At 53.1% G+C, this 12,935-nt stretch overlaps 4 protein-coding genes across 5 annotated transcripts; 3 read left to right on the top strand and 1 right to left on the bottom strand.

The window, feature by feature from the left end:
• The first annotated feature begins 144 nt into the window (after positions 1-144).
• On the top strand, positions 145-2,155 carry PV07_01674. 2 transcript variants are annotated; one of them, XM_016388225.1, is made up of 3 exons: positions 145-208; positions 281-645; positions 708-2,155. In XM_016388225.1, the coding sequence occupies exons 2-3, from the start codon at positions 359-361 to the stop codon at positions 1,810-1,812; spliced, it is 1,392 nt and encodes a 463-aa protein (XP_016255153.1). In that variant the 5' UTR covers positions 145-208; positions 281-358; the 3' UTR covers positions 1,813-2,155. The 2 variants fall into 2 exon arrangements, with proteins under 2 accessions (XP_016255153.1, XP_016255152.1); XM_016388224.1 differs by having other exon boundaries at positions 145-645.
• On the bottom strand, positions 2,018-4,263 carry PV07_01673 (uncharacterized protein). Its single transcript, XM_016388223.1, has one exon. The coding sequence runs from the start codon at positions 3,967-3,969 to the stop codon at positions 2,458-2,460; it is 1,512 nt and encodes a 503-aa protein (XP_016255151.1). The 5' UTR covers positions 3,970-4,263; the 3' UTR covers positions 2,018-2,457.
• A 174-nt stretch (positions 4,264-4,437) lies between these two features.
• PV07_01672 (uncharacterized protein) lies at positions 4,438-6,374 on the top strand. Its single transcript, XM_016388222.1, has one exon. The coding sequence runs from the start codon at positions 4,686-4,688 to the stop codon at positions 6,045-6,047; it is 1,362 nt and encodes a 453-aa protein (XP_016255150.1). The 5' UTR covers positions 4,438-4,685; the 3' UTR covers positions 6,048-6,374.
• Positions 6,375-7,012: 638 nt separating this feature from the next.
• PV07_01671 (uncharacterized protein) lies at positions 7,013-12,515 on the top strand. Its single transcript, XM_016388221.1, has 5 exons — positions 7,013-7,452; positions 7,509-7,562; positions 7,623-7,872; positions 7,925-10,306; positions 10,353-12,515. Exons 1-5 carry the CDS (start codon positions 7,261-7,263, stop codon positions 11,948-11,950), a joined length of 4,476 nt encoding a protein of 1,491 aa, XP_016255149.1. The 5' UTR covers positions 7,013-7,260; the 3' UTR covers positions 11,951-12,515.
• The last annotated feature ends 420 nt before the right edge of the window (positions 12,516-12,935 follow it).

The raw sequence follows: 12,935 nt of genomic DNA, 5'->3' as shown, positions 1-12,935 counted from the left end.
TAGAAGCCTAAAACGCCATCAGCTGCACCGCCCGCACTGGCACCAGCGGCAGCCTCGTGCCCATCCGCAGCCTGATTGAAACCTCGACTACGACCCCCACTATTTCGCAGCGTCTGCGCCAAAATTTCCAGAATCCATTATTCACACAACTCCATACTCTGTTCCACCTTCACACACTCGCATTCACGCAGCTATAAAATTTCTCCTAGTATGTCGCGGTGACATCCAATTTGTTCTCGTCCTTCCTCTCGCTCAGTCCTTTTGCTCACTTGGTCAGCAGCCGCTCTGCTTGACCCATCATGTACACAGATCTCTACCCCCATCGGTAGCACATATCCTCCCCAGCCATTGCTTCACAATGGCGCCCCCGAAGAATACCACCGCCCCGGATTCCGGCCCTTCGACGGCCGCTCCCGTTCGAGATCGCACTGCTGAGGCTCTTCATGCTTGGTGCTGTCAAAATTACACATTCGGCCATGTCTTTTCCCAAGCCGAATTGTTGGACGCCGGTATCGTCCCAAACCAAGATCTCCAGATCCTTCTCTCCTCCGTCGAATATCTTACCAAAAATTCGCTCTTCAGAGTCCACGATAGAGCGGGCGGTGGCATAGGCTGGGAGTTGGTAGACCCAGAGGTAGCAAAAGAGTAATACCATACCACACCGAACTTGCAGTGTCTGCTTAATTCCTGACTGTCCTATTCTACAGCTATGCCAACCTCAGTCGCAATGAGAAAATCGTCTTGCAGGTCATCGACGGCGCAAAGTCCTCCGGCATGTGGACAAAGCAGATCCAGTCCAAGACCGCCCTCCACGGGAACATCCTGGAAAAGGTCTACAGGGTCTTGGAGGGAAGAGGATTGGTCAAGCAGATGAAGAGCGTCAGCCATCCATCTCGGAAGATGTACATTCTCGCTGGCTTGACACCCTCCGAGGATGCAACGGGCGGCTCTTGGTTCTCCGAAGGACGACTTGATATCGGACTAATTGATACCATCTCCACTGTCATTGAGCATTATGTTTCTACTCAAAGCTGGCAAGAAATCAAGCCTGATGATACGGAAGAAAGCCTAGGTCAAAAACGCAAGCGACCTAGCGGTGGCTTCGAAGAGCATGGGGATGACAGGAGCAAATTAACCAAGACTAGTGAGGGACAAAACAATAAAGTCAGGTCCTCTAAACACCAGGCTTCCGCACAGAGATCTTACCGACCCTTTGCTCCGGGCTACAAGTCCTATCCAACTCTTCAAGACATAACCAGACATATCCTCGACATCAAAGTGACGGGCTCTGTGCTGCCTCAAAACGCCATCGCACAACTCCTCCAGGTAATGGTTTACGATGATCGCCTCTTCAAACTCCACCGTCCTCCTCATGGTAATGAGCTTCCCGACGACCATATCAACAACACCGTTACCATGTACCGCTGCTTTAAAACCCCGCAGGACATCACCGAACAACATCAACTTGTTAAGCGCAAGGTGAGCCACCACGACGATGTCAGAAAAGCCGCGTATCGGCAGGAGGAGTTGGAGAGGTTGGGAGAGGGAGGCTCCAGTGAAGTACCTTGTCTGAGGTGTCCTTCGTTTGACATTTGTGGTGATGGGGGCCCCGTGAATGTGGTCACTTGCAAATATTTTGACGAGTGGTATGAGAGGCTTGAAGAGGCGGACGAGTGGACGGCGGAGAAAGAAAAGGGGAAAGAGAAGACCAAGGAGCGAGACAAGGACAAGGGCAAAGACAAGGAGCATGTCACGGTCAACGGCGACCGAGGGCCTCGTGTCGACATCGAGCTGGAGCTGGAGCCTTCATAGGACAAAGCTCCATTCTGGCGTCTAGGCCCTGAATTCCGCCCTCTGCTCCTACGCGAGCAACAAAGAGGAGCCGGGAGTGTTGCGATGGCCGCTGAATCCTTGCTGCTCCCACAGAGTCACACACGATTCTAATCTGTCTGCAGCCCATCGAGGCGGCCATCGGATGGGGCAACAGAAAAGGAATAGCAGCGTATCAATCTTCTTCCAAGAGAGCGTTTCCTAATAATAAACTGAATACGAAGCTATCTCATGACTGCAGGGCTCCGTGCCGATAGGTTGAAAATACTGCAGACGCAGCACTCAGTCTTGTTATGCTACCCCAGCTACCCGCAGACTAAAAGTATCCCGTTTACACTCTGACAGCAGTACCGACCCGGTACTTGCAGCCCTCCACAGACCCCGAAAAGTTCCAGAAACCCCAGTGGCAATGACGCATGGATATGATGGGAATATTGGGGAGGTAGATAGCGGGTTCTCTTTTGGTACAGTAGACGGAACAAGGTATTGGAGAGGGTATGCGAAAAGGCTCCCCGCTGGATGAGTCCGGCTCGGCGTCTTTGTCGACATACGGACAATCAGGGGCGACTGTGATGATCCTGTCAAACTCATCGTGTCCATCGCCTTTGATGGTATATCTCTTTCTCCTCAGCTGGGGCCTTCACCGAGTCTCACGCTTGCGGCACCGCTGGCCAGGGCCGAGCTGCCACCGGCTCTCTCCAGCTCCCTCCTCCGGCTTGCCTTGGCCAACAGACCTCCCGCTCCGTCCCTCTCTTCCGCCTTCTCCTCCCTCTCTAATCGTTTTGCCTTCAAGTCCTCCTCGACTTCGTCCCTCCAACCCTGGATATCCTCGGGAATATGTTTCATCTGTACGCTCGGGGCACCGCGGATTTGTACCAGCTGTTCCCTCACGTGTCGTATGATCTTTTCGATATCCTGCTTTGAGTTGAGGTTTGCGTTTCTCCAGCCGCCGAGATTGGGGAACAAAGTGAAGCCTTCTTTCCGAAACGCTTCACGGTGCGGCATGAATTCCGGCAATTGCGGGTTGAGCATGCTGTCTGCGCCGATGCAGATTGATGTCTCATTCGTCCACGCCCGCGCGACATTACGTGGTGTATAGCCACCACCGCCCACGACGAGCAAAGGGATCTGAAAAGATTTGACGAACGAAACGCAGTTGCCGTGGCCGCGAATTCCCAGGTTGAAACACCCCAGACGATCATGACCGAGAGAATCCGCGCCACACTGCAGCACAATCGCCGAGGGGCGGTAAGTCTTGATGGTGGGTTCCACGACGCTGCGGAAGAGGTAGTCGTATGTTTCGTCGTCAATGCCGTCGTTGAGGGGGACGTTGATGGTGTAATTCTTCCCTGGATTATCGGGGTGGATGGGTCCGGTAGACTCCAGTGGACCGGTCCCGGGGAAAAAGACTTCCTTGTCGTATTTGTGGAAGGAGACACACATAACACGGTCAGTTGACCAGAATGCTTGCTCTACACCATCCCCATGGTGTACGTCAATGTCGATGTACAGGACGCGCGGATGGTATCGGAGCAGTTGAAGAACGGCGAGGACGATGTCATTGACATAGCAGAACCCGCTGGCTTCTGCCTTTTTAGCGTGATGCAGGCCACCAGACCAGTTGATGGCGATATCGGATTGTTTATTGCAAAGTTTGCGGGCTGCGTCGATGGACGCTCCAGCGTAAGTCGAGCAGAATGCGTAGAGACCATCGAAAATCGGACAATCATCTCCAACGCCGAAAATGGCGGAAGAGTAGCCCGAACCCTTTTCGAGTTCAGGGTACATTTGATAGATATTCTGAGGAGTGGCCTCCATGAGAAAGTCGACGTACGCATCTTTATGGAATGCGGCGATTTCTTCGCGGGTGGCTGGACGAGATGTATAACAGTCCATCGCCGTGTGCATGCCGTAAGACAGGACGAGGGACTTTGTCAAGGTCAGGCGCCAGGGCTTCATGGGATGGGTTTGACCAAAGTGATGGTTCTCCACGGCTGGATTGTAGTGCCATGAGACATCGTAACCTTTTGGGCGGGTGATGCCGTTGGCTTCTATCTCGCGTTGAATTTTGGCGGAGAGTGTGAGGGTGGGGGTTGGGTATGAGGACGACGGGTCCTGGTATTCCTGCACGACGGTCATGATGCGCGTATTGTCATAGAAATCGTGATGCAGAGCTTGTGTCAAAGGGAAGATGGAGACTCGAATCTGCCCAGTTTCATGACGCGAGCGGCCAAATTGTGCGATGTCCCTGCCGATAGAATACTGTCTTGAACTCTGCGCTGACTTCGTCCTAGCAGAATGACCAGCGCATTGTCTTCGAGAATGTGATGCGATCGCTTCCCTATCGGGAACAGGTTGGATTCCGGGTGCACAAGATCTGGAGGCGTTTGGGAGACGATAAAAGTTGTCGAAAGAATCATCAAAAGGTTCAAGGCAAGGCAAGGCTGTCGTGAAAATCGAGAACCGCGTGGAAGTCCAGAATCTCGGACTTGATGTGGCGTCAAACTTGCGCCACTGCTCACTAATACTAAAATGGTTTAGCTTGTCCTGCCCTTTGTCATGAATGCCAAACTTCTCCGCCTCGCTGTCCTTCTGCCTTTGACGCACCGTCAGTTCTCCTTTCATCACGCATGTCACAACCAGGTCGGATTTCATCAAACCAAGTTTCGCATGGACAGTACCAAAAGCAATTAATCAGTGAGATTCGATCAAGCAGAGGTTTCGCGGTTGTTGTGGCTTCCTCACGCCCTGTTTTCCTCCGAGAAAACCACGAAAACAACACGCGCACGGGAGAACCGGAGATCCCTAACCTTCTGCCCGTCCACTCCTTGCCAACCCAGTCATAGTTGTCGGAGATGGCATCGAATGAAGACTGTGCGTCGGTGCTGGAGCAATTCATTCACGATGCGGCCAATCTACCGGCCGAGATCACCCATATGATGGAAGAAATCCAAGCCAAGGACAAAGACTTGCAGAAACACTTGTCCGTCATTAACCAGAAGGACACCAACATACAAAAGCATCTCAGAATCAACGGAGTTCTCGCCCCACATCCAAAGGAGAACGAGTACGTCGATCTAGTCAAGAAGAACTACGAGCTATGCCATGGACTCCAGGACCAGAAAGTCGCACTGAGCGAAAAGGCCTGCAGTCTCTTGGAGCGGCAGGTCAGGAAGCTAGATATGAAGATTAGGGAACTGCAGAACGACGGGCAACTCCTCGACGGCCCGCCCTTGCCGAGTGTTTTCAACCGCAAGGCTGAGACACAAAAGCCCTTCATTGACTTACCCACCAATCTCCCTCTACAAAACGCGTCAATCAGCGCTCTCAACGCCAACGCACACAGGATCAACGCACACATCTCTGCGACTATGCAGCAAGCCCAAACCAGGCAGCTGCCACAGATTACAACTGGAAGCACACCTGTTCAGCGAAGCTCTGCACCAGCAACACCTGCGTCTGCCGTTCAGCAACAGCGTCAACGAGAGCGGGAACATTCTCTGGGTGCTGAGAACAAGCGGCGGAAACTGGGAGGTCCACTTCCGGGCACCACCCTACCGGCCCAGCCGTCAAGTCTCCGGCAATCCTCACTTGGCCCAGGCACTCCAAAGGCAGGTACCCCTACAGGGACAGGTACAAGCCGTGCTGGCAGCATGCCTCGATCCACAGGAGCACAGCAATCAGCTGTGCCTCCTAAGAAGTCAGGCCTCTCCAAGAAAGTCATCTCACATCAGCAAGTCAATAAGCTCAAGCAAAAGAGCGCGACCAAGGGAAGATTATCTGCTGGGCGCAAAAAGGGTCAGTCGCCCTCAGTACGAGGAGGCCGTGGCGGCACGGCAGCCTCGGAAGATGCAGATTCTGTGTTGTCATCCGCAGATGCCTCCGAAACCGACGCCTCGCAATCGAGGGGACGGCGAGGCAACAAGAAGCAGCAACAAGCTGCATCAGAGGAGCCTGACGCTGATATGGGCGAGGAAGAAGAAATGGAAGATGAAGAAGGAGAAGACGACAAGCGCTACTGTTTCTGCAACCAGCGCAGTTACGGGGAAATGGTGGCTTGTGAAAATGATGACTGCCCCTATCAATGGTTCCACACGGGGTGCTTGAACATGAAGAAAGTTCCAGATGAGGATGAAGACTGGTACTGTCCGACCTGTAGGGAGAAGCCAGAGATAATTGAAAAGGTCAAGATGAAGAAGAAAACTGGCAGGAAATAGGTGAAACCTCGCTATCTTGGAAAGATACCCTTCCGGGAAGCAGGCACCACAACTGTGGGCCGGTGTCATGCGCAATACTGTGATGTTTTCCCTGTGTTCTACACCCTTTCGCTGTGCTCCGTATGGCCTGCCATTAGATGCAAGACGATCAGATCTAATGCCTACCTCCAATCCGGCATCCTTCAACTGCAGCACAGTATGCGATTGGTTGTACAGAGAGCAGTGCTTATGGCCGTGCAACCAAAAGATCGCGAGACCATATTGCGCAATTAGTGGCCTTGGGGAACCCACGGATGGCACCTTGTAGTACGGGTCAACAACCATTTGGCTCTGAGTAAGGAGAAGGAGGGTAACTCTCCGTATGGACACAGAAGAAGATCTCCCGATGCCGTCAACCGGCCATAATCCTGGTCCTGCTGAAGAACAGGCTAGCTCTGATGCCGTGAACCGGCGCCCAACTTCCTTTTTCTTCATCTTCCCACACGTGGGACTGACAAGGCCCGAAGAAATGGACTCGGATGGCTGGGGCAGTCAGAGGCGGACTAACGTGAGCGACGACGAGGAGGTGCATTATCTCTTGCAGGGGAAAGCCGGAAAGGGGGGTACGATCGTGGAGGTCGGCAAATGAAAGGCAGGGAGTGGCAGGACCATCTGTGGCGATGGCTGCGATGGCCGCGATTCCAGCTTGCTTGATGCCCGTCAAAACTCGGCTGGGTAGGCGAAACAGGGCAGCGAGGGCACGTTGATGAACGGTGGGTGGGCCGGCGGTGAAGCTAGTGGGCGTCACCGGGGGCTAAACGAAGCAAAGCAGCCCAGAGTTGCGCTCCCTGCGCTCCCTGGGCGCCCTGCGCACGGCTGCGCAGGCTGGTGAGGGCCTGCGCTCCCTGCGCTTCCCTGCAAGCTGAATGCCACTTAAAGTTTAAACTGGAGCTCTCCGCATCTCCGTCACTCGTCACCAGCCGACCGCCGCGTCGAGCAAAGCAACAGAGAGAGCATTGGCCGAGCACCTTGCCTCGCAGGCTCACCACATCCATTCCCATTTATTTCCCTTCTCTACTTTTTCTGTGGCAGAGCCCCAGTTGCACAGGTGACTTGACATCTGTCCTGCCTACTTATTCTCCGTCTTCGATCCCCTTCCTCCTTCTCTCCACATGCCCTCCGAAATCTAGAGCAGCTCGGACCAGGGTCGGTTGATCGTCCTCGCCCAATCACCATGAGCTCCGAGAGAGAAAAGAACGAGCTCAAGTCCCAGGGCGCTGTCGAGGCTGCTCGCGACCCAAACAGCTCTGTCACCGGCGATGATGCTGCACGGGTCATCTTAGACGAGAGCAAGAAAGCTGGTTCCGCCGCCCTGCATTTCGATCCCAACGCCTCCCCAGAAGAAAAGGCCGCGCAAGCCAGATCGGTGAGATTCTATTTCCCCAACTCGCGGCAAAACCATATCACTGACCTGCATCAAAGCGGCAGAACGATACTCGTCGCCCACCCAAGGGAATCGGAGTGGTGACGGATCTGGTGAGTAATATTATTCTCAACTCTCTCAATCTCTCCACCTCTAGTTGACAATTGTGACAGGACGACGGAAAGCCTGCTCAGTACGATCTACCTCCGCCCGAGCCCATTTCCGTTGCCGCGAAGGCAGAGCCACCTACGGCCCAGGCTGGCGCGGCAGATGGAGTCGCCCCAGAAGAAGAACAAGAATGGTCCAAGGTCGGATGGGCTCCCCGCTTCGGATCTGGTGAGACGGATGAGGAGAAAGAAGAAGGCAACCTATTAGACCATCAAACGGCCCTCGAGGGGAGGCTGGACGAGAAGTTCTTTGGTGGTTCGTATACCTTTGCTTCCAAGATATATGGCCGCGTCTCTAAGAATTCCAGATTGGTATCACAACACGGCTGTCATCATCTTTGCCTGTATAGCATCATGGCTCGTTGCTACCCTCGGCGGCGGTCTAGCATGGGTCATGATCATCATGGCCACTTGCGGCACATACTACAGGACCTCCATCAGACGAGTGAGACGAAACTTCAGAGACGATATTACACGAGAATTGGCCAAAGCACGTCTGGAGACCGACACCGAAAGCCTTGAATGGCTGAACAGCTTCCTCGTCAAATTCTGGCCCATCTATGCCCCCCAGCTTGCCAAAGCCATCATCATGTCCGTGGACCAAGTTCTGAGTACCTCGACGCCAGCGTTCCTTGATAGCATGAGGCTTGAGACTTTTATCCTAGGCACCAAACCACCACGCATTGAGCACGTCAAGACCTACCCAAGAGCCGAGGACGACATTGTCCTGATGGATTGGAAGTTCAGCTTTACCCCAACTGACACTATGGACATGACGGCGCGCCAGCTCAAGACAAAAATCAACCCAAAAGTCGTCCTGGAAATTCGGATCGGCAAAGGTGTGGTCAGCAAGTCAATGAAGGTCATCGTCGAAGACTTCGAGTTCTCGGGTTTGATGCGGGTCAAAATGAAGCTGCAAATTCCCTACCCGCATATTGAGCGTGTAGACATTTGTTTCCTCGGTCGACCTACAATTGACTATGTCTGCAAGCCTCTAGGTGGAGAAACGTTCGGCTTCGACATCAATTTCATCCCTGGACTGGAGAACTTTATTAAAGAGCAGATCCACGGCAATCTTGCTCCGATCATGTACGAACCGAATGTCTTTCCCATCGAGGTGGCCAAACTGCTGTCGGGCAACCCCATCGATCTGGCCATCGGCGTTGTTGCCGTTACGATCCACAACGCCAACGGATTGAAGAACCCTGACAAATTCTCCGGTACACCAGATCCCTATGTCATTGTCTCATTGAACGGCGCCAAAGAGCTGGCACGCACCAAAACAATTCACGAAGACCACAACCCTCGCTGGAACGAGACCTTGTACATCATCATTACGAATTTAACGGATTCCCTTACGCTCCAGGTCTACGATTACAACGATGTGCGCAAGGACAAGCACCTTGGCACCGCCACATTCGCACTGGACAGGCTGGAGGGCGCCACCGAGCATGAAAATTTGGGACTGGATGTACTTGCCAACGGGAAGCACCGTGGGGTGGTCAATTGCGACGTTCGTTTCTTTCCTGTCTTGGAACCGGAGAAACTCCAGACTGGCGAGATTCTACCACCGCCGGAGTCGAACACGGGCATCGCAAGAATCACCATCGAACAGGCCAAGGATCTGGACGGAAGCAAGAGCCTGGTGGGCTCTTTGGATCCTTATGCCGTGCTTCTTCTGAATGGCAAGGAGATTCACGTTACCAACAAGCTCAAGCACACCAACAACCCTGTATTCTCAGACAATACCAAATCGGTCCTCATCACGGATCGTAAGAGAGCGAGGATCGGATTGGTGATCAAAGACAATCGCGACCTTGCCACCGACCCGATCTTGGGCACCTTTCAAATCAAGCTGGACGATATGCTCAAGCTTGTGGACAAAGGTCAGGAGTGGTTCAACTTGCACGGGACGACGACTGGGAAGGCTAAGTTGATGCTGGACTGGAAACCGGTGGCATTGAAGGGTGCCACTGGATCTGGCGGCTACATCACCCCCGTTGGTGTGATGCGCATTCACGTCCAAAGTGCGAAGAACCTGCGAAATTACGAGACAATGGGCAAATCCGACCCTTATGCCAGAGTTTTATTGTCAAGCATCCCCAAGGGCCGCACAGTAACGTTCCAGAATGAACTCAATCCTACTTGGGATGAGGTCATATATGTGCCGGTGCATACACCTTCTGAACGACTAATACTTGAGGTGATGGACGAAGAAAAGCTCGGAAAAGATCGGTCTCTGGGCCTGGTCCAAATTGCGGCTTCAGACTACATGAGAGAGGCCGAAGAAGGTGGGTACGAGGTTCATGACACCAAGACCGTGCTTTCTGAAGGACTGCGAATGGGAGGTGCCGGCGAAGCAAAGGGCACTGTCAACTATACCGTTTCATTTTTCCCAACTCTGAACGTGATGGACCCAGAAGAGGAAGAGGAAGAACGAAAAGCCCAGGCGGCACTTGAAGCGCCCGGAACTCCAACTGGAACGCCATCGCACAGCAAGAAATCATCGGTTGATGTCAAAGCTTCAACCGAGATAGCGAGGCCAAGTGTGGAAGGCCGGAAGAGTTTGGAAACGGCTGGCCGCCTTGGTGCTTTGACAAATGGAGCTGCGTCTATCAGCGGCTCTGTTGCTTCCGCCAAAAAACAGTCACCCAAAATCAAGATCACCCCAGAGGATCTCCACAAATATGGTATGTCCCTTTATACTGAGACGTGATCGCCGCTAATTGCAACTAGAATCTGGTCTAATTGTCTTCAACATCATCGAAGGCCACTTTGCACAAACTGACACAAAGCTTGAGGTGGTGATGGATGATCATGCTTTCCCATCTTACACGTCCTCAAAGATTCGAGATAGGGACCACCACTTCGGCGAGACTGGCGATGCCATGGTCCGTGAAATCGAAATGTCTCGGATCACACTCCGCTTGACCGAAAAGGTTGACCGCACCGGCAAGGGCGACGACAATGACATCGTTGCTAAGCTGACGGGCCCTACGCTTCCTACACTACAACAGTGCTTGTACAAGCCCACAGAACTCACAATGAGGAGCAATAATGGAGCGGTCAGCAAAGTGGTAGTCAGTCTCAAATACCTACCTGTGAAGATGCAGCTTGACCCCAGTGAGAGCATCAACAACATGGGCACTCTCCGCGTCGACGTGATGGATGCTGCCGATCTTCCGTCTGCCGATCGCAATGGCTACAGTGATCCATACTGCAAGTTCAGACTGAATGGCAAAGAAGTGTACAAAACCAAGATCCAGAAGAAGACACTTCATCCCGCCTGGAACGAGTTTTTTGAGGTACAGATTCCGTCCCGCACGGCAGCTGACTTCAAGGTCGACGTTATGGATTGGGATTTTGGCGACAAGGCCGACCATCTCGGTTCTGCGACGCTGAACTTGCAAGTTCTAGAGCCTTTCCAACCACAAGAGCTCCAGTATGCGCTCGACGGAAAGTCGGGGATCCTCCGACTTCGAATGCTATTCAAACCCGACTACATCACCCGAGCCCGGCAAGGGACATCAACCTTTTCAGGCACCTTCGCGCCGGCCGGAAAGGTCATTGGTGCGCCCGTGAAAGGTGTCGGAAAGGTGGGCGGCGGGGTGGTGAAGGGAGCCTCATTCATCAAACACGGCTTGACTAGGGGGCGAAGCAGCAAGGAAGAGGCACCAGCGAGTACCAACGGAACGCTGGAGACTGCAGATGCCGCCATGACTCCGATGGCAACTCCGGCCAAAGCCCCTCCGCTTGTCGATGGAAGCGCGACTCCTGTCACCCCAGCCACGCCCTCCCCAATGATGCACTCCCGCACCAAGAGCAACCACTCAACCATAACGGCTCACAAGGGTGGTGAGACAGGAACAGCGAGTTTCATTGTCGTCTCCGCCACCGGATATCCTCCCAAAGCTGATGTTCAGGTTCTCATTAAGATGGTCGGTTCCCGAGGCGCTAAAGAAGTACACAAGACCAAGGCAATCAAGTCAGCATCGGGAACAGTGGAGTTCGATGCAAACCACGAAAACTTCAAGGTGCCCTGCTCGGCGGACACGCAGTTCCAGCTGCAAGTCAGAGATCACGACATGCTCCGATCCAAAGACCTCGGGGAGGGCATGTTTTTTGTATCTGACCAGGGTGGGGGTTCCGATCAAGTTATCAAGGCTGGGTCGGGATCGGTCACCATCCGCAGCAGCTTCGCAGCCAGTAACGGAATTGCCTCGGATAGCCTCAGGCCGGTCACCAGCGGACGGGACAGCCCGGACTCGAAGCGAGAGGGACGACGAAGTTTCTTTGGGAGGAGGGATGTTAGCGGCAAACACGAAGGATCCTGAATGGATCAGGGAGATAGTTGGCGAGGCTGTCGAACTGTCATGGTTTCGGCGAGGTGGCGTTTTAGGAGGAATGATGCAGCAGGACGGTCGAGCAAAGAAGGTTCTTGAGGACTGCCTACCCGGGGAGCCCTCGAGCGCCTTGTTCTCTCGCTAGACTTTTATTGCTTGTCCTTGATTCAGAGATACCAGATATTGTTTCTAATTGCGCGGCTTATGGCCTGCGAGGACCCGGGGGGGCCACCGATCAAAAAGGCCCGAGGAAAACGGTGCACAAAAGGGAGGTATTTCGCAGAATACTATTCGTGTTCAGGGTGATCGATATGATTGCTTTCCTTCTACGTTTATCTCTGGGCTAGGTGCTTTGTATGTGCAGACAGTCTTGGCTGATACCCATTTCCAGTGCCTACGCGTCCCCAGAGGATGTACGTGTCAGGATACGAGTACTCGTCGAGCTGATATCAAAAGTAGGTGGCACAGTCTGACGAGAAGTATACAGAGAAGTGGTTCACTATTGACTAAAAGGTACCCATCATTGACAAGGGCATTTATTCTGTTATTCTGTCCTTGGGAATAGCGGTATCCTTATCCTTATTAATGATATTACCTATATTTGATCTGACGGCCACCTCGTCGCTATTGAGGGACTGGTTAGATTCCGAGATGGCGTCTGGTCTCTGTCAGACTGTGCCATTTTTTTCTTCTAGAGCCCAGTCGTGTATACAGAGGACGACATCACTTACTGAAAACTCTGCGGAGAGAGGGAATTTGGGGTCGCATTTCTAGGTAGCAGGGATGGGCACGACTGGTGGATGATCTGTTTGTTTGAGGCAAATTTACCGGTGAAGGCCCTAATTGCAGCGGAAACTGAATCCCCTGTGTCGGTCGGTGAGACTAGCCTTGATATCCAAGCCTGAGACCGTGTGGGAAAGGATCAAGCCAAATTAATCACGCATGTAGGCCTCTGTGTGAGAAAGGGAGATGCCAG

Source organism: Cladophialophora immunda (assembly GCF_000835495.1).
Source record: "Cladophialophora immunda strain CBS 83496 unplaced genomic scaffold supercont1.1, whole genome shotgun sequence".
NCBI classification, from domain to species: Eukaryota; Fungi; Ascomycota; class Eurotiomycetes; order Chaetothyriales; family Herpotrichiellaceae; genus Cladophialophora; species Cladophialophora immunda.
Note: the sequence above shows the minus strand (reverse complement) of the source record. Positions and strands in the feature narration are given on the sequence as shown.

Coding starts and splice junctions, on each gene's coding strand:
- PV07_01674 (XM_016388225.1), top strand. CDS start 359: ATGGCGCCCCCGAAGAATACCACCGCCCCGGATTCCGGCCCTTCGACG. Junction 646..707: donor GACCCAGAGGTAGCAAAAGA/GTAATACCATAC, acceptor CCTATTCTACAG/CTATGCCAACCTCAGTCGCA.
- PV07_01673 (XM_016388223.1), bottom strand. CDS start 3,969: ATGACCGTCGTGCAGGAATACCAGGACCCGTCGTCCTCATACCCAACC.
- PV07_01672 (XM_016388222.1), top strand. CDS start 4,686: ATGGCATCGAATGAAGACTGTGCGTCGGTGCTGGAGCAATTCATTCAC.
- PV07_01671 (XM_016388221.1), top strand. CDS start 7,261: ATGAGCTCCGAGAGAGAAAAGAACGAGCTCAAGTCCCAGGGCGCTGTC. Junction 7,453..7,508: donor AGGCCGCGCAAGCCAGATCG/GTGAGATTCTAT, acceptor CCTGCATCAAAG/CGGCAGAACGATACTCGTCG. Junction 7,873..7,924: donor GGACGAGAAGTTCTTTGGTG/GTTCGTATACCT, acceptor TAAGAATTCCAG/ATTGGTATCACAACACGGCT.